Here is a 26,130-nt window from a genome sequence, read left to right on the forward strand (position 1 = left end):
CCACATGAAGCTCCGCTGGGAGATCGGTCAGAGAGTGGTTTTCATTAACAGGGAATCTATCACCAAGGGAGTTGGGTTTTTGGAAAGCTATACATTCTCTTTTGGGAGGGAATTCCATCACACGATTCAAGAACCAACAACGATTACGACCAACAATTTGTACTTCACCACATTTAAATGATAATTGACCACCCCAACCCTGTCAAGCAACTCTCACCAAACTTTCTATATTCTCCAAAGCCAACCTACACTTACTTTCTCTATTGCTCGACAGTTTGCTTCAGGTTGAGCTATAGGTTCTGGTCTAGAAGTTCTGGTTTAGTCGTTCACACTTCAGAGAAATTGATTATGACATCTGTACAAATGAGGCAGATTTTCCCCCTGTGTTAGTGGAACTGTAGGATGTCTGGAGTTCATTCCAACTTGTGCTGTCCCTTTTCAGTAACCTGAGCTACTACGTCTCCCAGAGGTTTTCCTTACAGTATAAAAGGTCCTCAAGATCGACCAGAGGTTCAAATCGAGTACGGGTTCCTTTCATGAGAATAAAGGTGCAACAGTTGGCGCTTCTTCCACAGGTTCTATCCATGGCCATATCAGTACTGCTGGGATTTACTAACAACTACGGTCTTTGTCGAATGTTCAATGAAAGCTTTTAGATGCAAAATGTTTAAACGTTCCAACAAACTTAACTGCATTTATGGTACCTTTTCTATGCATTATTCATAGTCTCAGGTACATTTTCCTTGTATCCTTCATCTAAAAGAACCATGCATTGGAATCGACTTCACATTTGTCCCAAAAAAACACTCGAGACCCTTTGAAATCAAGGGAAATTTACCCCCCACACAAAAAAAGTGTATGAAATTACACATTGGTCGTAATTGTATTTGTGTAGGGTTCAGCCATTTGGCAAGATTATTTGGAGGGGCCAAAATTGCGTCTTTCATGTTGGGCTGTGTATAAATAAATCTGGAGACTCGCTGAAAGTTCAAAATCACAAACAGATGAGCAGGTTCCATGAGAATGGCGGTCTTTCGGAGGTCCATGTGTGGCTCGGCTGAGGAATACAAATGGGACTTTTAATTGGCAGCGACGGGCACAACCGGCCACATTCTGCATGAGCTCAATTTGGACTGTCCAGGAAACAGTGACGTATGAGGGAAGGGGAATCTATTTCACTGGTGAAATGTGTGTGAATGCACACATCCATGGGTATTTTTTGTTGTGTAAAATAAAGGGTATCTTATTACAAATCGATGGTTTTCCAGTGGCCTGAAATCAAACCCAGCTTCCGAGACATTTCTCTTTTTTTTTTAAATATACCAAACAGTAGGGTGCAGTACTTGCATGCAACATAAGGCAATGTGAATGGAAGATACAGCACTCAAGATGCCGCTTTAATCTTTCATTAGTAAGTCTAATTAAGGAATTTCGGATCTTGTGTCAAGATATTAAGTGCGGGGCAAGCTTGTGATAGCCGTTCAGTAACTAATAATAAACACTACACTGAAGACACGTCTTTTCGCCACCTAAAAACAAGGCCCGAGAGAAGGAACCATTGTGAGGAGACGAGAGAGGACACAAGGAAACTATTTGAGATTCACCCACACTCAATAGCAACGTTTTAGGTCTTATGCTGCCATCTAGTGGTCATTTTAGAGTATAACAATAACACCCATGACCATCTGTGGATTCTGCTCTTGCTTGGTTGAGTGCATTTTTCAGTACAATAGAATTAGGTTGTCCTATTATGAAAAACAGTGCTGTACATTTGGGGGTACTAATCATCAATAAAACACATTTCCCCTCCTACTTTCATAGGACAAATATCCCTTTGCTGCTGGTCTTTTAACAAATCGGCTGGCATTCTATTAAAGCGCATTCACACTTATTCTGCAGCGTGCTATCACAACTGCATACGTTCTAACCGAAGCCCCATCTTGCAACGGTCATAATGCACACAGTACATGTATTGTCACACAATTCACAGCCTCTAACAACTTTCAAATCTTTTATTTCTCTTTTTCATATATGAAGTTTCAATGGTTCCCACAGCAGATGCAGCATGCAGAGATGGATAAGAAGAAAAGTAAAACCTAAGACTGAAACTGTTTTTGCCTCCACCCTATACCATCCCATAATAAAACACACACACACACACACAGAGATCCCTTTCATCCAATAGTGGACATATTTAGCACAAACCTAAAAATAAACAAAGGAGGGAGCACTAATACTACCGTTTGTATAACAAATATCTGTAAAAAAAAAAAAAAAACTACAAATTACAGGAAAAAAAAACTAACATCTTGAATGGTTTCCACCTGAAATGGAGCTGGTAGTCTACTCTGGGGCATAAGTGAAGCTTTGCTGGAATAGAAGTGACAGAAATATCCAAAAGATTACAGTTGTTTAGAATAACAGGTACATGTAGTGGAGTTACTTTTAGTCATTTCCATATTAATTCAACATTTACCAATCTTTTTTTTTTTGGCAACATCCATATATATGTCATTTTCATTCATGTTATAATATATTAACATTAAGATTCATATGTAAACAGAGCTTTTCAAAAAAATGGATCTACATGCACAAGGAAAACAAGAGAGAGAGCCCTCCGTGTCATGCGAGCACATCACAAGACTTCGGGGCCTTTTAGGATCTGATAAGAACCATCGTCGTGCGGCACGCCGTCGAAGAAAACAGCGGCACGAGGTTGGCGGGCGCGTGCGGCACAGGATCACGCACTTGATCACCCGCCCGTTGGTGCATTCAGTTGAGCAAAAAAAGCAGAGCCTCAAACTGAAATACGTTTTAATTTCATAAAATGTATAGATACAAATAAAAACCTGTTCTGTCGTGTCCCTTATCTCTGTGTAAAAAAAAAACATTGGTAGCTTTGTAATAAAATGCCCTTGTTGGTTGCATCTTCAACAAAACTCAAGAAAACAAAAACAAAAGAATGGTCAGAGGTAGGGAGGAAGAGGGACACCTGTGACCTTGCACTATTACGAAAACTCACAGCAAGAGTCCATACAATGTTTGAGAAACCGAATTAAAGATGTTCATGAAATAAGCAAATGACATTGTCGAGAAGGCAAAATGTGTACGTTGAAATCAACGCCTCTCATAAGCCTAACCAACTTAACATCCCTCAATGTCCCAACTATAGCCTACTTACTGTAAGTTACCTCAGCTCTGCCTGTAGTTAAATGAAACATTTACCATATCACAAACATTTAAACCAAAAGCACTCATCTCTACTTCTATATGATAGTCTGTAACCAATCCACCACATCTGTAACTTAACATGGCCGACGTTAAAGCAATAAATACAAAACACATTATTCTAACGGCCTGTGATGTCACACCATCCAGAATGAAGACGTGCTTTTTGTTGGAATATTATTCGCATAACCAACCAGTGACTCAAAAAAAGACTTGTCCTTGAAGTAGACCATAAGCTTGTATGTGCATAAATGTAAATATTATTTCCTCTAACCCACTGCATCTTCAAAAGCAAGATGATCGATGTCCCTGACAATATAAACATGTATAGTGCACAATCCCCCCCCCCCTTATTAAAAAAGCTGTCTTAAACCTAGCTGTTCAAAATATTGAGTGAAAGTAGAAGGAAAAGCATTAGCCTTGAAAATGTAAATCGGATTGTTTGAATCGTGCATTGGGCACATTGAAATAAGCAATTCTACCGAATTTCGATAGACGATATATACCATTATATTCAACCGGTTTATAATATGTTCTGATTGGCACTTCATGCTCTATTTTTGTGTTGTGTTGAAATCAAGTACATCACAGTTAACTACACGCATCCCCCCCAAAAAGCCAAGACCAAAATAAATATGACAAAATCCCAACTGCCTCAAAATGAAAGAAAAAGAAACACACTAACCTTCCTCCACCAAACTGAAACACTCACTCAACGATAAAAATCTGTCCTTCAGGCTTTTAAAGTGCTACACCGGGTTATTGAGAGAATTCATGTTCAATAACACTTACAAATGGTTGGCTTCAGAAGGCTCGGGTTGGGGAAAAAAAAGGTGGCTTCACAGAGGAAAATACACAGAGAGCGTTGCTGAATGACACCTTGAGCAGATCCTCAGAAATGGAGAAGAAAGCGAAAAGGTGTTTTGAGGGGGCCCGTGAGGTCAGTCACACGTCCACAACCATCTTTTTGTGTATGTCTAATCCTCCCACCACCTAATGGAAGACAGAGGGGCAAGAAACTGTCAGACGTCACAGACACCTTGGAATTTGAACAGAAGTGATATACTGCGATCATGGGAATATGATTGCAACATTTCAGAAACTTCTGGAGTTTTTTGTTGTTGTTGCAGAAATACTTGGAGGATTCCCTCCCTGATTAATCCCTACTGGTTCCAGAAATCCTCCAAATGGGATTTCTCAAAAACTTGTGAACATTTTTATGGAAAGTTTCAGGAAATTCGCAACCCTACCACAGGAGTAAAACTTTGTTTCTTTGACTCACCGCACAAAACTCCTCGAAAGATATTCTCCCGTCGCCGTCTTTGTCTGCGTTGATGATGGTTTTGTCAACAATCTGCTGGAGCTGGGTGTCCTTTAAGTTGTTCCCCACCATCATCTTGAGGACCTGGAAGAGTTCGCCGTTGGATATGTAGCCGTCCTTGTCCATGTCGTAGATCCTGAAGGCAACTATACGACAAGGGAAAGATGGAAGATTGGGTCAGACCTATTTGAATAGGTTTTCAAAATATGCACATTTCAAAGGTTTTTGAAAGAAGAACTTCTGAGAAAAGGTGGATACATGTTCATACAGGCAATCAAATCACAAACATTTGCTTTATGAGCTCTGCATTGGTGTATCAAAGGTGGGTAATCATTTTTTTAAATGGAGGAAACTTCACAATGAAAGCAGTTGAGATTTGTTGGCATTATACTTACAGCGCAATTTCATCTCTTTATCACCTTTGACACTGAACTGGGAGACGCCCTCAATGAATTCTGTCAAAACCATGTGAAGCCATTTTGAGTCAACCAACAATTAAAAAGGACCGTAACAAGGACATGAATACACAGCGGGTCATTATTCCATTCACTCAGTTGTATAAGAGCTAGAGGATGTTTGAGGAAAATGCACGACAAACTCTTTCACAACTTCTGATTTAAGTAGGTCAGCATAAAGTCATATTGCAGGCTAACACTTACTAGAAAAAAACATACATTTAAGCATTTGGTTGATGATTTAATTTCAAGGTGAAACAGCACCTATCGTTATCCACAAGGATAGCCTACACAAAGACACCAGACAACAAAAGCTCTTTTGAAGTTGTAATTTAAAAAGGTGAATAACCCCATATCAGTCTTACCTTTGAAGTCGACTTCCCCATTGCCATCTGTGTCAAATATATCGATTACTCGCTGTACAAGGGGATTCTGTTGGAGTTCCGGTAAGGACATAAACTCTTCCACGCTCAAGGAGCCAGAGTTATCTAGGTCGAGTTTCTTAAATCTCTTTCCTAGCCTCTTAATCTCATCAGCATCAACTGAAATAGAAAAGGAGAGAGCAAGAAGGGCAGAATTAAAAAACAGTCCTATTCACATATAAGGGAACAAAACTTCCACAGCAGACTCCATTTTCTAGGGTAGCTACCACCACTGGGTTTCGGAAGAACACTTTCAGCACATGGGGAAAAGAACTCAACGGGCTGGCTCGGCCACTTACATCTGCTGTTATGGTCCTTTGCTGCCTTTAGAATCGATTCACCTGTCCCCGGTTGATTCTTACCCGATTTCTTTCGAGCGCTGGCCATAGCATAGCCGTCCCAAGCTACCGCCCACCTAGTGTAGTTTGATACTGGTGGCCAACCTTGAGCTACAGTAGCAGCATACCTCTCGGATCCCCACTCTAAGCTCTTTCATTGTGTCATGTGACACCTCGTTAACACACTAATCACTGGACTGATATCCATTAATCGTAACGTGGACACAACAGCATGAGGTGGACTTAAGTGTGAGCTGTAATGAGGGCGGGACTTCACAGAATTAACCTTTCCCCCGGTGCTGCTCTGTGCACAATGCTTGATCCTGTTCTCTGTTTAGCGTTTAAACACCATATAATTTTTTCATGTTTAATTCTATATACACTACCGTTTCAATAGTTCGGGGTCACTTAGAAATGTCCTTGTTTTTGAAAGAAAAGCACATTTTTTGTCTATAAACATAACATTTATCAGAAAAACAGTGTAGACATTGTTAATGTTGTAAATGACTATTGTAGCTGGAAATGGATTATTTTTAATTAAATATCTACACAGGGGTACAGAGGCCCATTATCAGCAATCCTCACTCCTATGTCCCAATGGCACGTTGTGTTAGCTAATCCAAGTTGATCATTTTAAAAGGCTAATTGATCATTAGAAAACCCTTTTGCAATTATGTTAGCACAGCTGAAAACTGTTGTACTGATTAAAGAAGCAATACAACTGGCCTTCTTTAAACTAGTTAAGTATCAGCATTTGTGGGTTCGATTAAAGGCTCAAATGGCCAGGAACAAAGCACTTTCTTCAAAAACTCGTCACACCAGTCTATTATTTTTCTGTGAAATGAAGGCTATTCCATGCGAGAAATTGCCAAGAAACTGAAGATCTCGTACAACGCGGTGTACTACTCCCTTCACAGAACAGCGCAAACTGGCTCTAACCAGAATAGAAAGAGGAGTGGGAGGCCCCGGTGCACAACTGAGCAAGAGGACAAGTACATTAGAGTGTCTAGTCTGAGAAACACACAACTCACAAGTCCTTAACTGGCAGCTTCATTAAATAGTACCAGCAAAACACCTGTCTCAATGTCAACAGTGAAGAGGCGACTCCGGGATGCTGGACTTCCAGGCAGAGTTGCAAAGAAAAAGGCATATCTCAGACTGGCCAATACAAATAAAATATTAAGATGGGCAAAAGAACAGACACTGGACAAAGGAATATTGGGGAAAAAGTGTTATGGACAGATCTAATTTTGAGGTATTCTGATCCTAAAAAATGAAAAGAGGCTTGGCGCCATCTGTCAAGCATGGTGGAGGCAATGTGATGGTCTGGGGGTGCTTTGGTGATGGTAAAGTGGGAGATTTGTACAGGGTAGAAGGGATCTTGAAGTAGGAAGACTATCACTCCATTTCGCAATGCTATACACTGTGAACGGCGCTTAATTGGAGCCAATTTCCTCCTACAACAGGACAATGACCCAAAGCACAGCTCCAAACTATGCACAAACTATTTAGGGAAGAAGCAGTCTGCTGGTATGCTGTCTATAATGGAGTGGCCAGTCACCGGATCTCAACTCTATTGAGCTCTTGTGGGAGCAGCTTGACCGTATGGTACATAGGAAGTGCCCATCAAGCCAATCCAACTTGTGGGAGGTGCTTCAGGAAGCATGGGGTGAAATCTCTTCAGATATCCTCAACAAATTGACAACTAGAGTGTCAAAGGTCAGCAAGACCATAATTGCTGCAAATGGAAGATTCTTTGAAGAAAGCAAAGTTTGAAGGACAGTTATTATTTCAATTAAAAAAAATCATTATTTATAACCTTGTCAACATCCTGACTATATTTCCTATTCATTTTGCAACTCATTTAATGTTTGTTTTCATGGAAAACAAGGACATTTCTAAGTGACCCCAAACTTTTGAACGGTAGTGTATATGATAAATGTTCCAGTAGTTTGTAAACATGATCAGCCTCGCACTAGTATTAAATCACCTGCTGAGTCTCATTGTAAATAGCAAGCTATTTCTATCAGTCTTAGTGGCACAATTCATATCTACAGACACAGTCTTTTAGGTCAGCTTTATTTGACAGTTAGACAATCTCAAGTTTCTCTCTGATCCGATACGGGTTGGGTTTGCTGAGCCGCTCCTCTGGGCACCTCAACATGCCAGTTGTGTCTTAGTCAGCAGTGTTGTAGCATGATGACAGGCTTAACAAGTAGGAACAAACTGCTGCCATAACCGAGACCCACCACTAGATGTACCACAACAAGTGAGTGGGGTGTCACAAGAACTCCAGTAATACTATGGTGGCTGTGTGTGCGCTGCCAATACAGCACTACACTGAAAACTGATGCCCTTCTACATTTATATATGAGATTTCCCTTGAGCATAGCATGGCTAAGTGGCCGGCCTTTGTGAATGAACTGGCTTTTATGACATAGACAGCTTAGTTTGCGGCCATTAGATATTTCCCAGTCACCCCGAATTCCTGTTGTAGGGTGAGACAACAATGTTAGCAGCACCTTACGACATGGGCAGGGCATTGCTCAATAAAGACATAGGAGATTCCTCAGTGCCAGGGGGTGCTTCAGTTTCAAATGCTGATTTCAAGGTCAGCATTAATTCTAAAATTACACAGGTTCAAACAAAATGCTTCAATTCAACTCCGGCTAAAGAGAAGTAGAACATCTATTTTAAAACTATTGTCAATTTTGCTTGGTTCTTGGTTAATATTCATGCTTGCTTCCAGCTAGATGGATACATAAGCATTTTTCTTTTGCCAACGCTAGAACCTGTCCAATTTATACCACACTTGTTTTCGGGCAAATAGCTTCGTGGAGTACTAGGCTTCCCTAGACGGAAAGCCTGGTGAAGTCAAATGGTAGAAAGCAGCAAAAAAATTGTTGGAAACAGTGACGTCTCACTTGTCAAACCAATCAAATGCCTTGCTTGGGCGGAGCTCAAAAAAAGATGCCCACTTATAAATTCTCCTTTTTTTGTAGATTGTTCATGCAGAGAAGTTGTAATGGCTTCATCGGCTCGATTGTGTGTATAGAGCACACTTCTGGCAAAACATAATTCCGTTTTTTTCTCTAGGGTTTCTTCCATTTCATGCAATGTTGCAAACTTGCATACGGAACAACTCTCTGCAAAATGTGTCCTACCAAATTGGAAAACATAAAACACGCAGCGCCTTTCTACAGGCATATGGGGGAGGGTTCTTGAAATCTAACATCCAATCAAAATGTAGCCGCTTAATTAAGCAGCCCATTCTAGGCGTTTTGGATGGCTATGTGAGACTACCAGGCAACAGGTGCTTAAGCATTGGTAATTTCATATCTCTACACCAAGAACCTTATTCACTATATGGAAAATTAATTGAAGACAAATCAATATAAGCCAGAAAGTGATCCTTATGCACTCTTTTCCAGCCCCCAAAATCCCTTCTGTAGTAGTCCAACATGGAGACAAAGAAGGATGCCATTGAAAATAATTTGGATATAGCCAGCCCATTTTTAGTTAAACTGATTTGACTTATAACTTAAATCATTTCAGTGTTAATGATGGACTAACTCTTGTATTCAAGTTGCTAGACGAACTGAGAAAAGATTTAAAATACCTCAATAGCACTCCCCTGACATAACCTCTTTAGCGGGTACACAAAAAATGCAGCTGCAGAGGTACAGGCCCCAACAGCACTGCATTAATTCAATTACACGGGCACAACAGCATATACCAGACAGCGCCGGGTACCATTCTGTCCGTGTATACAATCCACGAGTGTAGCTCAAATAGATAAGAGGGAAAAAAGTATTTATAGCAGAGAGAAGAGAGAGAAACACCCCTCACTCCACACACACACAGCTAAACGGCTGGTGCTGCCTTCCCCTCGGGAAACCCCTAGCAACAAGGAAACCCAGCTAGCCAACATACAGAAGGGGGGAGGGTACTTTGAGGGCTGCAGTCAGACAGACAGCTGGAGAGGCTTTCAACACAAACTGAGCTGCAGAAGGAGACGATGTGCTACATTCACATAGGTTTCATAATTCGGCTCACTGGGCCTCATCTCCCTCACAACCAATGACCACACCTACACAACAGCAAGGAAGCGAATGCGGAAGCCAGTGCAGTCAAGTGTGCGCTTGAGTGTGCGTCTTCGAGTCCTCATGAATCAAGGCCAGGTTATGATATTTTAGGAACAGGGTTACCTCTATAAATGGGTTTATCAATAATTTGTTATGTTAGTGTTACTAGCATTCAGGCAGGTGTCAAGATTTGGCCCCATAAGAGTCTAAATAGTAATTCTAGAAACCGGCTTGCTCTAGAGACCTGTAAACAAATAATGTCCCCCCTTAGAGAGATATAACGGCTATGCAAGCTAGCCAACGAGCTAGTCAACATCACACCTATGAACCAAACACGCGTCTGAAAAGAGGCAGATAATGAGCCAGTAGTGGTGACTACGTTGCCATTTATGTGAAGGGGCTACGATGAGTGCCATTTCAATGGGCTGCCATCTCTCTTAATTCGCTGCCGCAGAAACACAACCCCTCCTACATGTGGGCCAGTCACGCCGCTGATCTTACTGAAAAAGCAGCACCCACTGGGGCGCATCAAAGCACTGCAGCTCTCCCAAACAGCCAAATAAATACTCTCAGCTCTGTCTCTACAATGGCTATTCCCAAACGGAGGTACGTGCAATGCCGTTGGGGGTACGCCAAATAAAAATGTGATTCACATTTTCAAACAAACAGTCCATTTAGATTTTCCAACGGGGCTAAACATTTGGGTGAGATTTTTTTTCTTGCCAGAGTAGCCTCGGTTAAAATGTATTTTTGGCAGTGAAACATCTAGTGTTCAGCGAAATAACAACACAGTGTCAAATACAGGTAGCCTAGTCAAATAATTAACATCCAATCACATTAATCGTTACTCTCTCACGGGAATTCCACTAACGGTCATTATGTAGCCAAACATAGCTGCAGCTCATTCCGTTTGCTCGAAAATTGATGTTTATTGATGGTTAAATAAGTAAGGCCCGCGTCCATAGAGACACATACCAGCTCTACTGGTAGTACTGCTACTACCAGCAGTACTACACCTGCACCTGTCGACGACAAGTTGTTCTGCTTCCACGAGCACATCCAATGTTAGCATCAGTAATTCTACATTTGTTGCTAGCCCAGCTAGCATGGACACTGACAGTTGTGAATCTGATGCAGCCGAAGAGCTACAGACCCCTTACCCAGGAAAACACCCAACAACAGACAGGGACGTTGGACCATCGAAGAGGGGCAAATATGATGAGAACTACATTGATTTGGGGTTCATTTATATTGGGAGTAGTGCCTTTCCTCAGCCATGGTGTGTTATATGTGCAAAAGTACTATCTCACAACTCGATGAAACCGTCACTCTTGGGTAGATATTTAGAAACGAAACATTCCAGTTTGAAAAATAAGCCACGGGAGTTTTTTGGAGCGAGAATTAAGACGACTTTCGAGTAGTAAGACATGTATAAAAGATACCATTAAGAAGGAGCTAGAAGCGCGTTATATGGTGAGCAACTGAGTGGCTAGGACAGGCAAGCCCCATACTATTGTGGAGGACTTAATTCTTCCTGCTCCCGCAGATATGGCTGGGACAATGTTGGGGGAAAAGGCCAAAAAAAACTAGACAATGCCTTCATCAAACAACACTGTTTCACGACACACCAGTGACATGGCAGAAGATGCTTTGTAACAATTACTGCTTCGCATACAAGCCAGTGAATTCTATGCGTTACAGCTGGATGAGACAACAGGCGTGGCACAGCTCCTGGTATATCTCCCTTACGTTTATGGGGGGTCAATTAAGGAAGACATCCTCTTCTGCAAACCACTGGGAACCAGAACAGCATGAGAGGATATTTTTAAAGCACTGGACAGCTTTGTGACATCAAATGGACTTTGCTGGCCAAGATGTGTTGGTATCTGTACTGATGGCGCAAAAGCCATGACATGGAGACCTAGTGGAGTGGAGCGTGCAAGCAGTTGCTCCCGACGCCACCTGGGTACACTGCAGCATCTACCGAGAGGCTCTTGCTGCCAAGGGAATGCCTGAAAGCTTGAAAATACGTTTTGTACACTACAGTCTAGTGAAAATGGTTAACTTTGTTAAAGCAAGGCCCCTGAACTCTCGTATTTTATGCACTATGCAATGATATGGGCAGCGACCAAGTAATGTTTTTACAGCATACAGAAGTGCACTGGTTATCAAGGGCAAAGTATTGACACGTTTTTTAAATTGAGAGATGAGCTTAGTTTTTACTGATCATCATTTTCACTTGTCTGACCGCTTGCATGATGACGAGTTTCTCACACGACTGGCCTGAGGGATGTTTTTTCTCACTTGAAAGATCTGAATCTAGAATTACAGGGACTCTCCACAACTATATTCAATGTGCGGGACAAAATTGAGGCTGTGAGGTCTTTCCATCATTGTATGATTTTTTTGTGTGCAAATGAACTCAAGCTTACAGACAATGTCAAATGTGATATAGCGAAGCACATGAGTGAGCTGGGTGCGCAATTACGCAGGTACTTTCCGAAACCGACGACACAAACAACTGGATTTGTTATCCCTTTCATGCCCTGACTCCAGTCCACTTACCGATATCTGAACAAGAGAGCCTCATCAAAATTGCAACAAGCGGTTCTGTGAAAATGTCATTTAAATCCGAAGCCACTGCCAGATTTCTGGATAGGGTTGCGCTCAGAGTATCCTGCATTGGCAAATCGAGCTGTTAAGACACTGATGCCATTTGCAACCACGTACCTCTATGAGAGTGGATTCTCAGCCCTCACTAGCATGAAAACTAAATACAGGCCACAGACTGTGTGGAAAATGATTTAAGACAGACTCTCCAATACAACCCAACATTGCAGAGTTATGTGCATCGTTTCAAGCACACCCTTCTCATTCACAATTTTTGATTAAAACAAATAAGGTTTTATATGTAAGATGGCTAAATAAAGAGCTACATGTATTATTATTATTTGTGCCCTGGTCATATATGAGCTCTTTGTCACTTCCCACGAGACGGGTTGTGACAAAAACTCACTCATTCTTATGTTTAATAAATGTATCATATAAATGTAGTGTACATATAAATGTAGTGTGTGTGTGGCAGGCTTACAATGATGGCAATTTTATTTTGAGAGTGTACTGACCCTGGTGCTAGTGGGGGTACAGCTGACCCTGGTGCTAGAGGGGGTACAGCTGACCCTGGTGCTAGTGGGGGTACAGCTGACCCTGGTGCTAGAGGGGGTACAGCTGACCCTGGTGCTAGTGGGGGTACAGCTGACCCTGGTGCTAGTGGGGGTACAGCTGACCCTGGTGCTAGTGGGGGTACAGCTGACCCTGGTGCTAGAGGGGGTACAGCTGACCCTGGTGCTAGAGGGGGTACAGCTGACCCTGGTGCTAGAGGGGGTACAGCTGACCCTGGTGCTAGAGGGGGTGCAGCTGACCCTGGTGCTAGAGGGGGTGCAGCTGACCCTGGTGCTAGTGGGGGTACAGCTGACCCTGGTGCTAGAAGAGGTACAGCTGACCCTGGTGCTAGTGGGGGTACAGTTGACCCTGGTGCTAGTGGGGGTACAGATGACCCTGGTGCTAGAGGGGGTACAGCTGACCCTGGTGCTAGAAGAGGTACAGCTGACCCTGGTGCTAGTGGGGGTACAGTTGACCCTGGTGCTAGAGGGGGTACAGCTGACCCTGGTGCTAGAGGGGGTACAGCTGACCCTGGTGCTAGAAGAGGTACAGCTGACCCTGGTGCTAGAGGGGGTACAGCTGACCCTGGTGCTAGAGGGGGTACAGCTGACCCTGGTGCTAGAGGGGGTACAGCTGACCCTGGTGCTAGAGGGGGTACAGCTGACCCTGGTGCTAGTGGGGGTGTGCAGCTGGAGGTTGAATGTTTGAAGCACGGGTACGGGACTATAAAATGTTTGAGAACCACTGCTCTACAATATATGAGAAGTTAGTCTTGATGTGCTGATTTGTAACCTCAATTTAGATGGTTTATTATCTAGTTTTATATACATCATGTTTTTGTGATTGGAATGTGCCCGTGTGAATATGTGTACAAAAAACAAGTAAATACAACCTGTCTACTATATAGATGCAGACATTCAGTTTGATGAAGAACAGATCATGAATTGCTCCAAAGAACAGGGTGGCCGTCTGTGTATATGCATGCATATTTGTGTGTGTGTGTGTGTGTGTGTGTGTGTGTACACCCATGCTGCACCACCATGCTTGACTGGTGCTCCTTACGACCAAAGCTCTCCGGGAGGGGAGGGGGGAGGTGAATAAACACTGACGAGTCTTTTTTACTCTCGATGCATCTCAAATCGTTTTGATACAATACAATTTACCTCAAAGGTCTGATTGAGGTGCTGAATGACCTGAGCAGGTCAGTTGTTGAACAGTGGGTACTACTACAGAAAAACAGAAGTCTGCATCTCAATTGAAGGTGTTAAGCAGGGAGTCACTGTGTTGTTTTCTTGAAGCAAAAAAAAACGACTATGCAGGGCCAGTGGAGTTTTGTCTGCTAAGCCACAGCTTCAGCCTTGCACAGGGAGTCACCTAACCCTCAGAGTAGAAGCTTCCCCATATCCAACCTTCACCATTCGGGATAAAAGACTGAACTGACCAGCATTCTAGGGGTCCACTAATGAACGCCCTGACTAGGGATCTGGGTGAGCTACCAGTGTTCAGACCCTGCCAGTTCGGAGCGCACAGCTGATTTAAGGCTGTGTGCCTTCTTGACACGGTGAACAGCTGCCCCACGCCCTGCTCCCAGGAGGGAGGAAGAGACTCCCCAAAATACCCCACTGTGGGGAAGTCCATCGGCTGGCTGTGGTTTGAGACACCTGTCGAAGTCTCTTGTTTTTGATTGTCCTGCAGGTGCGCAACCCAGACGTGACTCTGTAAACACAGGTGCGTTTTGATGATGGAGGTTGTGTCAGCTGGTCCATAAGCCCAAGCTGTTTGAGAAAATGTCCAACTGAGGCCAGCATTAAAGTGGCAAGTCTTTATGAAGTGGGACCCCTAAATCAACTCCAGAAAGTTTGTCTACTTGCACTCTACGTTACAGTCAGGTCTCTCAAAATGACTGAAAACCGAGCATTTGGCATTTGCTTTTCCAGTCAAAGACATTCTGTAAAAGACTGGGCAGGGAGAAACAGAGAGAGGGAGATTGTTTTGGGTTTCAAGGCAAGTAAAGTAAAAAGTGCCGTCGTAAATCACCTAGCGTAACAGCTCGTTAAGAAGGTGCAGAGGTGGCCCCCCTGCGCCGGTTTCCCCCCCCCAGAACACACTCGACACCGGCCAACATTGACGTCCGAGCTCCGGCTCTGCACGCCACAATCCTCCACAGGAGGGAGTTCCTGAAAAAGACCCTGAAAGTTCAGTCCTGAAACTCTAATTAGCCCCCTTTTCTCTTGAGGGGTGGAGGTGGATTGATGAGGGTGGAGGGATGGCGCAGCAGAGCGACAAACCAATTAAAAATTGAATATTACTCAGACTAAAAATAAATAAGGCTCTCCCACCAGCCCTGAAACTGACCTTTATGAGGGGAGGGAGGGGGGGCATTTTTAGCCGTGGCAGCAAAGTGTTCACGCCTCCCAGCAGCGTCTGAGACTGGGTCACACGGTGAAGGGCTGAGGCCTGAAGAATGCAGTATAGCGGGTGGTGATGTATATATTGGTCTGCTCAATGTTGGCTGTCATATTGATTCCCCCAGCCGGACCAGTGTCCCAGACTTATGTGAACTGCAACGCCTATGGTAGATTCTGGCCTTTGAGTTGACTGGGCGGTCACTCTTCAAACCCAGAGACAATACATTCCCATAGCCTAAACTTTTTGACATCAAAATTGTTAACGGTCAATGTATTTACATTCATTTTTATGTATTTACATGCAGAAATGAAGATTAAACTCCAGTCATTTATGAACATTACATACAGGGCAGACCACAGCTGATATCGTTGCCAGCGATAATCTCAAAAACTTACAGTGTGTACACATCTCCAAGGGATAACTTGCTTCGTTTCCCTAGAAAGAAAAGAGGAAAAATTGTTGTTGAGTGGTGACAATCTCATGTAAAGACACGATTGTATATTACCATCTCAACATTGACACATGAAAGTGATGACGTGCTAATATGTTGATGTGAGCTTGGTACGTTTAATAGGGAAACAAAATGAACAGACTGGTACAATATCCTGCTACCTGCCCCTAAAACGGCAGGTAGATTTGAAACCCGTTCTCGGTCCAGCCCACTCTAGGCATTCTGTTTATCCCTAAGAAGTGGCATTCTCCATTATGCATGAGAACAACAGAATGAACTGGATTCCGCCAGAGCTGAAAATTAGGGCAATCTATTGCCTTTGCCTTACCGCATCTCTGTAGGACAGAAAGGAATTGAAAAAGGCTGAGAGGAAGGCTTTGACTTCCTCATTAGATAAAGACTTGGGCCTTGACTGAACATCTAGCCAAAAGGGGGCATGGACTATACTAAATGCCTCGAAATAACTATCCATTTAAATCCAAGTTAAAACATTTTAGCGCATCATCTCCTGAATATCTTAGCGCACTGCTGTGGCTCAGTTGGTAAGAAGCATTAGCAACGCAAGGGTCATGGGTTCAGTTCCTGCTCGGGTCACATATACAGTGCATTGGGGAAGTATTCAGAACCCTTGACCCTTTCCACATTTTGGAAAATATTCTGAAATTCAATCTACACACAATACCCCATAATGACAAAGCAAAAACAGGTTTAGACATATTTGCAAATGTACCTTATTTACATAAGTATTCAGACCCTTTGCTATGAGACTCGAAATTGAGCTCAGGTGCATCCTCTTTCCATTGATCATCCTTTAGATGTTTCTACAACTTGGAGTCCACTTATGGTAAATTCAATTGATTGTTTCTATCCAAATCATGTCCACTCACACCTGTCTACGTATATAAGGTCCCACAACTGACAGTGCATGTCAGAGCGAAAACCAAGCCATGAGGTTGAAGGAATTGTCCGTAGTGCTCAGAGACAGGATTGTGTTGAGGCACTGATCTGGGGAAGGGTACCAAAACATGTCCGCAGCATTGAAGGTAAAAAAAAAACACTCTGGCCTCCATCATTCTTAAATGGAAGAAGTTTGAAACAACCAAGAGTCTTCCCAGAGCTGGCTGCTCGGTCAAACTGAGCAATCGGGAGAAAAGGGACTTGGTCAGGGAGGCGACCAATAACCTGATGGTCAATCTGACAGAGCTCTAGAGTTCCTCTGTGGAGATTGGAGAATCTTCCAGAAATCAAATCAAACTTATTTGTCACATAAATATGGTTAGCAGATGTTAATGCGTGTGTAGCGAAATGCTTGTGCTTCTATTTCCGACAATGCAGTAATAACCAACGAGTAATCGAACCTAACAATTCCAAAACTACTACCTTATACACTCAAGTCTAAAGGGATAAAAAATATGTACATAAAGATATATGAATGAGTGATGGTACAGAACGGCATAGGCAAGATGGTATAGAGTACAGTATATACATATGAGATGAGTAATGTAGGGTATGTAAACAAAGTGGCATAGTTTAAAAAGAAGGACAACCATCTCTGCAGCACTCCACCAATCAGGCATTTATGGTAGAGTGGACAGACTCCTCAGTAAAAGGCACATGACAGCCCGCTTGGAGTTTGCCAAAAGCACCTAAAGAACTTGCGGACCATGAGAAACATGATTCCCTGGTCTGATGATTGAACTATTTGGCCTGAATGCCAAGCGTCACGTCTGGAGGAAACCTGCCACGATCCCTGTGGTGATGGCAGCATCATGCTGTAGGGATGTTTTTCAGCAGCAGGGACTGGGAGACTAGTCAGGACCAAGGGAAAGATAAATGGTGTAATGTAGAGAGAGATCCTTGAAGTCCTGAGCGCTCTGGAGCAGGTTCTCAGACTTGGGTCGAAGGTTCACCTTCCAATAGGACAACGACCCTAAGCACACAGCCAAGACAATGCAGAAGTGGCTTCGGGACAAGTCTCTGAATGTCAATGAGTGACCCGGCTAGATCCCGGACTTGAACCCGATCGAACATCTCTGGAGAGACCTGAAAATAGCTGTGCAGCGACGCTACCCATCGAAACTGACAGAGTTTGAGAGGATCTGCAGAGAAGAATGGGAGAAACTCCAAATACAGGTGTACCAAGCTTGTAGCGTACCTAAGAAGACGAGGCTGTAATCGCTGCCAAAGATGCTTCAACAAAGTACTGAGTAAAGGGTCTGAACACTTATGTAAATGTGATATCAGTTCATTTAATACATTTGCAAACATTTCTACAAACCTGTTTTTGCTTTGTCATTATGGGGTGTTGTGTGTAGATTGATGAGGAAAAAACAAACAATGTAATCAATTTTAGAACAAGGCTCTAATGTAACAAAATGTGAAAAAAGCTAAGGAGTCTGAAAAATGTCCGAATGCACTGTATACTAAAAATCTATGTACAGTAAGTTGCTTTGGATAGAAGTGTCTGCCAAATGTTATACTGGCTAGCGAGGCTACATTGTCTAAATCCACACATCAACCAGAATGTGCTGATGATGACTCTTTGGCAAATCTGAATCAGGATTTCAAGCTGAAAATGTATTCTCTGTGATGAATACAAAAACAGCAAAAAGTAGGATACCTGTTTCGACTTGCTGCCGACCACAAAGCCCGACATAACAAGACTGATCATTGACAACCAGAAAGACGTGGCCATGAATCTTTCCATCTAGCTAAGCTTGGGATACAATACAAACAAAAATATGGCATGCATTTAGGCTCCATATCCCATCATTTGAAGTCATAAAAGGAAATATCAAGAAAAGCATCATTCAATTTGTTTCAAGACCAGGATTTTCTTATTAGGCTCGAATGTCCAGTGCACGTGACTAGTCACTACGACTGGTGTACGTTACTTTTGGTTTGGCGAATAGCAACATGGAATTTCACATTTTCTTAATTTTATATCGTCTAACCTCAACTCCAAGAAGCCCATACTCAAATCACTGGCACAGTAGTGTTGATGCTGCAATAGTACTGTGCCTCTGACTTCAGGTCACACAGAGCATTAAATTAAACTGGATTGAGGGGTTTAGGATTACACCATTTACTTGGTGTAAGGTCATGTCTGTGTGGTGGGAGTTGTAGAGTTGTAGAAGTAAAGCTAGTTTTGTAGTTATAACATTGCAAAATGGTGGGAGGGCAGATGGGTGGGATTTAGGCCTAACTCAACTGTGTAATTTGTACCACAAACATAAAAAGAACAATGATCTTGTTACTTTCTTTTCAACATCCTTCCCTTCGGGCAACTCATATGTCAACAATCATTCTAAATAAAAATAGTCTAGGCCTATTCAACATTGTTACCAGTTAGTACTCACATTACTACAACTGGGTTTGGAAAGTGAGGAGTATTTTCTTCCAAAACCATCCCCTTTGTTTTATCTAAAACATCTGTATTAAGGGTTAAGCAAGCAAGCCAGTCTCCTGATACGCATTGTATTGAAAAACTGTTAGAGTATATGCCAAGGCTGGTAGTAGGCTACACATTTTGCTTGTGAGCAACATGACAGCATTATCTGTCAAGCGCAAAGAACTTCATACATTTTATGAAAATATATTGCAGCGATAGCCTAATACACTTGACTTCAGCACTTTTCACCGAGATCCTGCTTACAATAGGAATGTGGTTTCAAAGAGATAGCTTGAGTGTACAATCCATCTACCAATAGAATCCATTAAAACCAAATCAGCGTCATCCCGAGTCCTGGCTGCCTACAGCGACAGCCTATGAGTATACAGTACACTGAACAAAAATATAAAACGCAACATGCAACAATTTCAACGATTTTACTGAGGGACAGTTCATAGTAACAAAATCAGTCAATTGAAATAAATGCATTAGTTACTAATCTATGGATTTCACATAATGGGAATACAGATATGCATCTGTTGATCACAGATACCATAAAAGTAGGGGTGTGGTTTCCAGATACTGAAAACCAGTCAGTATCTGGTTTGACCGTCATTTGCCTCATGGAGCGTGACACATCTACTTCGCATAGAGTTGATCAGGCTGTTGATTGTGGCCTGTGGAATGTCGTCCCACTCCTCTTTAATGGCTGTGCCAAGTTGCTGGATATTGGCGAGAACTAGAACACTGTCGTACGTGTCAATCCAGAGCATTCCAAACATGTTGAATGGGTGACATATCTGGTGAGTATGCAGGCCATGGAAAAACTGGGACATTTTTTCAGCTTCCAGGAATTGTGTACAGATCCTTGCGACATGGGGCCGTGCATTATCATGATGAAACATGAGGTGAAGGCGGCGGATGAATGGCACGACAATGGGACTTAGGATCTCGTCACGTTATCTCTGTGCATTCAAATTGCAATCGATAAAATGCAATTGTGTTTGTAGTCCGTAGCTTATGCCTGTCCATACCCCCACCGCTGACATAGGGCACTCTGTTCACAACGTTGACATCAGCAAACCGCTCACCCACACAACACTATACACGCTGTCTGCCATTTGCCCGGTACAGTTGAAACCGGGATTCATCCGTGAAGAGCACACTTCTCCAGCGTGCCAGTGCCATTTGAAGTTGAGCATTTGCCCACTGACGTTGGTTACGACACCGAACTGCAGTCAGGTCAAGACCCTGCTGAGGACAACGAGCAAGCAGATGAGTTTCCCTGAGACGGTTTCTGACAGTTTGTGCAGAGATTCTTCGGTTGTGCAAACCCACAGTTTTATCAACTGTCCGGTGGTCAGTCTCAGACGATCCCGCAGGTGAAGAATCTGGACATGGAGGTCCTAGGCTGGCGTGGTTACAGATGGTTGTGAGGTCAGTTGGACGTACTGTCAATTTCTCTAAAACGACGTTGGCGGTGGCTTATAGTAGAGAAATTAACATTAAATTATCTGGCAACAGCTATGGTGGCCATTCCCGCAGTCAGCATGCCAATTGCACGCTCCCTCAAAACTTAAGACATCTGCCACATCATGCTGTGTGACAAAACTGAACATTTTAGAGTGGCCTTTTATTGTCCCCAACACAAGGTGCACCTGTGTAAAGATTATGCTGTTTAATCAGCTTCATGATATGCCACACCTGTCAGGTGGATGAATTATCTTCCCAAAGTAGAAATGCTCACTAACAGGGATGTAAACACATTTTGCGCACAACATTTGAGAGAAATAAGATTTTTGGTAAATTTGGGGGGTATTTTATTTCAGCTCATGAAACACGGGACCAACACTTTACATGTTGCTTTACATTTGTTAGAAGCAATTATTCAGATCCTATAGGGTATTTGTGGTTGATGCATTTGTGTTTTTCCTGAAACCACTATGCATACTTGGTCTGAGCTAAACACAGGTGCTTCAAAAAGGCCTGTATGCATGCTTAACAATCAAGTAGGCCTATGACTGTTGGAAATTGGGAGGAACAGGAAATGGTAATAGGTCAGTGAACTACAAGATATCAATATTTTTTATTGGAACTCGATGCAAATTGATATGACTGAGGTAGTACTGAAACTGTATCTGGTCTTCTGCCATGCATGTAATTTTAAAGCAATTTCTTCAGATCCCTGTACCAGGACTGGTAAAAATCAAATTAAAATATTGTAACGAGAGGTAATATATAGAAAATGTAAGATAATGTGGATCTTTGGGAAACAATTGCTTCTTCCTGGAAACGTAGTTTAACATTTATAATGTGACTTACTAACTACAACGGTCCTGTTCTTTAACACATTTCCATGAGGAGTTAGCTAGCTGTATTGATTGGGGACCACCTTGACATACGGTTGCAGCTCTCTTAAGTGACAACCAGGAAAAGTGCCCATTTGCTGTGTCTATGTTGTAACTAGTGCTCGTCCAGCCTAGTTGGACCTGCGTTATAAAGCGGAATATTGCCGATACAAAGTGACAAGCGCATCTAATGTATGCGCAAATGGAAGGCGTGACAGCCTATCGATATTGTTAGTGTTGCCTGCTCGCGGGTTCGGAAGAAACGATACGATGTTTCACGTTTCCCCCTCGAGCTCGCGCCATTATTCATGTGCCTATAGCTTAGCTAACTGGCTAGGTGGTTGGTTGAGCTACTTGTCACACATTTGAGAAGTCTCAATATAGCTTTTCAGAACACACCAGAATGCGATAAATCACCAAAACACAACGTTGACCACATTGTCAAATCTGTAAACATGAAATTGTGCGTGCAAAAATGTAACGCGACAAAACGCTTTCAAGCTCATTTGGTCGGAAGAATAGTACGTAGTGCATGCGAGATGTAGGATAGGCTTGAGAGCTATGCATGCGTATGGTGTAAGATTTTGTACACATTTGGTTCAACACGAGAATAGCAAGCTATAGTTTTCCTTACCATTCTTTCGGTTGGGTGTCTTCACCTGGTGAGCAAGGGAAACAATTTGAAAGGACGACGTTGCACAATCAATTAAGACTATGTTTCAGGGAAATATTTCTAGTTGTAATAAATATAGACCAGCTTGACTTGCTCTCGCCTTTTCTCTTTACGGATGACGGATTCACTGCAGTAGCTACGGTGGAACCGCAGAGGAGGTTGTGTTGGTGTAGAGAGCGAGCGAGGTTGAAAGGCGAATAGGGGGAGGTGCGACTATACAGCACATCCGGGTACTCTGTCTTTTTCTTTTAATGTATGTATGCCAACCATGTATTGTGACATTCATATACAATTGTAGCCTATCCATCAATACAACTTTTAAGCGATGAGTTTAATGATTTTCGACGTAGGCCTATGTCCTCCTCCAGTTTATAAACGTAGACCTATACAGTAATGTTTAAATATGTGGAAAAATCGACCAATGAATATGAATGCCTCACCTACGGACTTGCCCATAAAGATGTTCGGTTGTAAGATTGACTATTGCAGCTCTCTCTTTCACAGGCATGAATAGCCATTCTGTACTAGATTTAAAAGATGAGGCCTAATTATTCTAACTGATTGGAATAGGATGTGCAAGTGGGCATGTGAATAAGGGAGCTTACACTGCTAATGAGGACAAGGAAGCAATGGCACAACTGTAGTCTATAAGCAGGCTTCTGAAATGAGAAATGGATCGTAAACACTTGGATCAATTTAAACAACAGCAACAACAAACTACTTATTCCAATTAATGCACAATTATGTTAATCAAGTACGCTAGTAACTGGTATGGGTTTATTTACTTTCACACTTTTCAATTACATTTATAACAGAACTGAACCGTTTAGGCAATCTGATATCAGTCTGCATCTGAAGAACAAAACCTTTAGGCATAGGATTATTCAGCCATGCATTTACAGACAAAACTGAGACAAAACAATGATAGTGACCCACAACATAACAAGAGTACTTAATAGACTATAGAATACGAATATCTCCATAAAATAATAGAGAAGTTTTAACAAAAAAACTGTCTCACCCCTTTATAGGCTAATCCCAATTGTGCTGTTCAGAAGTAAACAGATGTTCAAAGGCTTAAACACTAGAACTAACACATAGGATAACACAAATAGAATGTCAATTTATTCATACAACTCACATCACACACACCTCACAGGTAATAAGTCAGGTTAGATACATTTCCACCCGCAACTGTCTTCAATCCTGGTCCAGGAGGGCCACAGCTTCAGCTCGTGTGGCCAGAGCTGAGAGTCAACACAGCGGATGTTGTATAGCTGTGATTCCCAATGATATTGCTGATAATAACCTGACTATGTTTATTGATTACAACCAATTACGAACAACCGGCGAGATCAGCCTGGTAGATAACTGCCTCCCTCTCTCTAAAACAGACAATTGTGGTGCTCAGTGACTTGAAACGCATGCCTACAGTAAGGCCTTTTCCTCTTAAGTTGATGGTAAAATAGTTATTGTGTGCAACTCATCTCCTCTGCTTGTTTGAAGGAGGAGTTGACTGGTGCTCCTCAATTGAACACCTCTTTGTTAATCCACATCAGGCTGCGCGTCTCATTGGGCTTGCATTCATACTCGATGTTGGTGAATTTGTTCCCAAACTGGCATTGGTCTCGCTTGTAGTAGTTATAGTACTTTACCTGCCATATTGTCTCGAATTGGCCCGCCTTTCCAAACTGACACAAAAACACACAGAGAAAAGAAAGACATTCATTGAAGGGGCCTCAATCAGATGATGTTGCAGATGACTTTAAATCAATCAAACTGTATTTACTGTCTATAGCACATTTCTTACAACAAATGCATTTTGAAATGTCTGAAAAGAGTTTTGATAAGAGAATTGATGAGTTATTAGTCCTGATAATATCACTATTTTGAGTTAGGTCTAAATATGAGAAAATGTACATTTATATTGCCAGAAGACCACCAGTTAATTATCAATAACTCAGTTAGTTACAGCTTAGTTAAACAATTAGGATGACGTATTCTACTGGATTACCTCTATGCTGACTTGGACAGGTTGCCTGTCCCCACTCTTGGTGTGAGGCACTCCCTCTGTGTCATACTGTCCATGGTACACCACTGACTCCTCATCTTTGGACTGCTGCTCTAGAGGGATGGTGATACCTCCGATGTTCATGGTGCTGGGAATATATGAAACAGACCCTTTAGTTAGTGGGCATCATTCCCAACCCCACCCAATGGGCCTGTAGTTTACCTGATTATAGGCTAATGGTAGACCCATTTTTAACGTTATTCTAGTTTTATTTCCTATCGGCAATGAATTGTTGAGATGTGAATCAACAAGCAAAGGACACTTTCTGTCATCACCCTCCTTGGTTTGATTAAAAATGCATTCACACACTGTGACAACACATTATTTATTAACGCAGAATATCCGTAGGCCCCCAGATGGCTACTGTAGCCAGTGCTATTGCATCCAGGCTGTAGCCTATGCATTGTAAAATAGCCTGTAAGATATAGGGGGTATGCAGACATGCTTTTGCAGTCAACCCATTTGGTGGTACAGTACCATGCAGACACATTGGCCTGTATGTCAGAAAAACAACATTTGATCAAACACTCAGGGAAGGCAGGATATAGCGCATGCATCATGCTGCATCCACAGACGCAATGTAATAAGCTATAATAAGGCTGACTGGTGAATTTAATGTGTGTATTGTAAACTAATTCAATATTACTAACGCACATTTCTAGTGGTTTTCTTGATATAGAGTGTTTTGTACTTACGTGGCATCAGCATTGGCCGGCTTCATAACCACCTCAACCTTATACTTCGATCCTGTAAGCAATTTTATTGTTCTGCTCTGGCCGAATCTGGTCCCATCCACCTTGAAAAACACCGGTCCATCATTCGGTTGAATTTTTAGAGCGATGGCAATATTTATAATCGGTGGAACATCGTCGACCATGATTGAAACGTAGCCTTTTATGGTCTCGGGGCCCCCTATAATAATTATAGAGAAAGCGGAATGATGCAGCGATGGTGCATTTCCAAACGCACCAGAGAGGATGCTGTGACGTGTACAGCTGGCGAAAAGGGTAAAATCACTAACAATGATGGCTGCATCCCTCCCACACAGTTCCTCACTGAGGATAATCACCATACGGATTACAATTATCCATAGCCTTCTGCCATATATAGTCCTACAAATAAAGATCTGATCTGAATGCACGTAATTATACACGGAGTGTACAAACCATTAGGAACACCTTCCTAATATTGAGTTGCACCCTCTTTTGCCCTCAGAACAGCCTCAATTCGTCTGGTCATGGACTACAAGGCGTCGACAGCGTTCTACAGCGATGCTGGCCAGTTGTGACTCCAATGCGTCCCACAGTTGTGTCAAATTGGCTGGATGTCATTTGGGTGGTGGACCATTATTGATATACTAATAATGTTGAGCGTTATAGTTATTGACTCACTCAAACCCGTGCGCATGGCGCCTACGCCCATACTCCGCTCAAAGGCACTTACCATGCCTTCAAAAAGTATTCACACCCCTTGAATTAAAAAAAAAGTGTTTTGTTACAGCCGTAATTTTTATTTAACCAGGCAAATCAGTTAACACATTCTTATTTTCAATAACGGCCTAGGAACAGTGGGTTAATAACTCTGCCTTGTTCAGGGGCAGAACGAGAGATGTTTTACCTCGTCAACTCGGGGATTCGATCTTGCAACCTTGCGGTTACTAGTCCAACGCTTCGTCATTGGGCTACACACAATACCCCATAATGTCAAAGTGGAATGATGTTTTCACACATTTTTACAAATTCATTCGAAATGAAAAGCTGAAATGTCTTTGAGCCA

General features: G+C 42.4%; 2 protein-coding genes across 3 annotated transcripts; both read right to left on the reverse strand.

Moving 5' to 3' along the window:
- Positions 1–1,997: 1,997 nt before the first annotated feature.
- LOC110493736 (calcineurin subunit B type 1) lies at positions 1,998–22,491 on the reverse strand. 2 transcript variants are annotated; one of them, XM_021568171.2, is made up of 6 exons: positions 22,245–22,491; positions 15,816–15,855; positions 5,370–5,546; positions 4,945–5,004; positions 4,511–4,695; positions 1,998–4,221 (listed from the first exon to the last, which is right to left on the reverse strand). In XM_021568171.2, the coding sequence occupies exons 1-6, from the start codon at positions 22,245–22,247 to the stop codon at positions 4,174–4,176; spliced, it is 513 nt and encodes a 170-aa protein (XP_021423846.1). In that variant the 5' UTR covers positions 22,248–22,491; the 3' UTR covers positions 1,998–4,173. The 2 variants fall into 2 exon arrangements, with proteins under 2 accessions (XP_021423846.1, XP_036805631.1); XM_036949736.1 differs by lacking the exons at positions 15,816–15,855; positions 22,245–22,491 and adding an exon at positions 5,726–6,100.
- Positions 22,492–23,038: 547 nt separating this feature from the next.
- On the reverse strand, positions 23,039–25,707 carry LOC110493735 (CB1 cannabinoid receptor-interacting protein 1). Its single transcript, XM_021568170.2, has 3 exons — positions 25,050–25,707; positions 24,298–24,442; positions 23,039–23,974 (listed from the first exon to the last, which is right to left on the reverse strand). The coding sequence occupies exons 1-3, from the start codon at positions 25,424–25,426 to the stop codon at positions 23,810–23,812; spliced, it is 687 nt and encodes a 228-aa protein (XP_021423845.1). The 5' UTR covers positions 25,427–25,707; the 3' UTR covers positions 23,039–23,809.
- Positions 25,708–26,130: the final 423 nt, after the last annotated feature.

This window comes from Oncorhynchus mykiss, chromosome 17, assembly GCF_013265735.2.
Source record: "Oncorhynchus mykiss isolate Arlee chromosome 17, USDA_OmykA_1.1, whole genome shotgun sequence".
Lineage (NCBI taxonomy): Eukaryota > Metazoa > Chordata > Actinopteri > Salmoniformes > Salmonidae > Oncorhynchus > Oncorhynchus mykiss.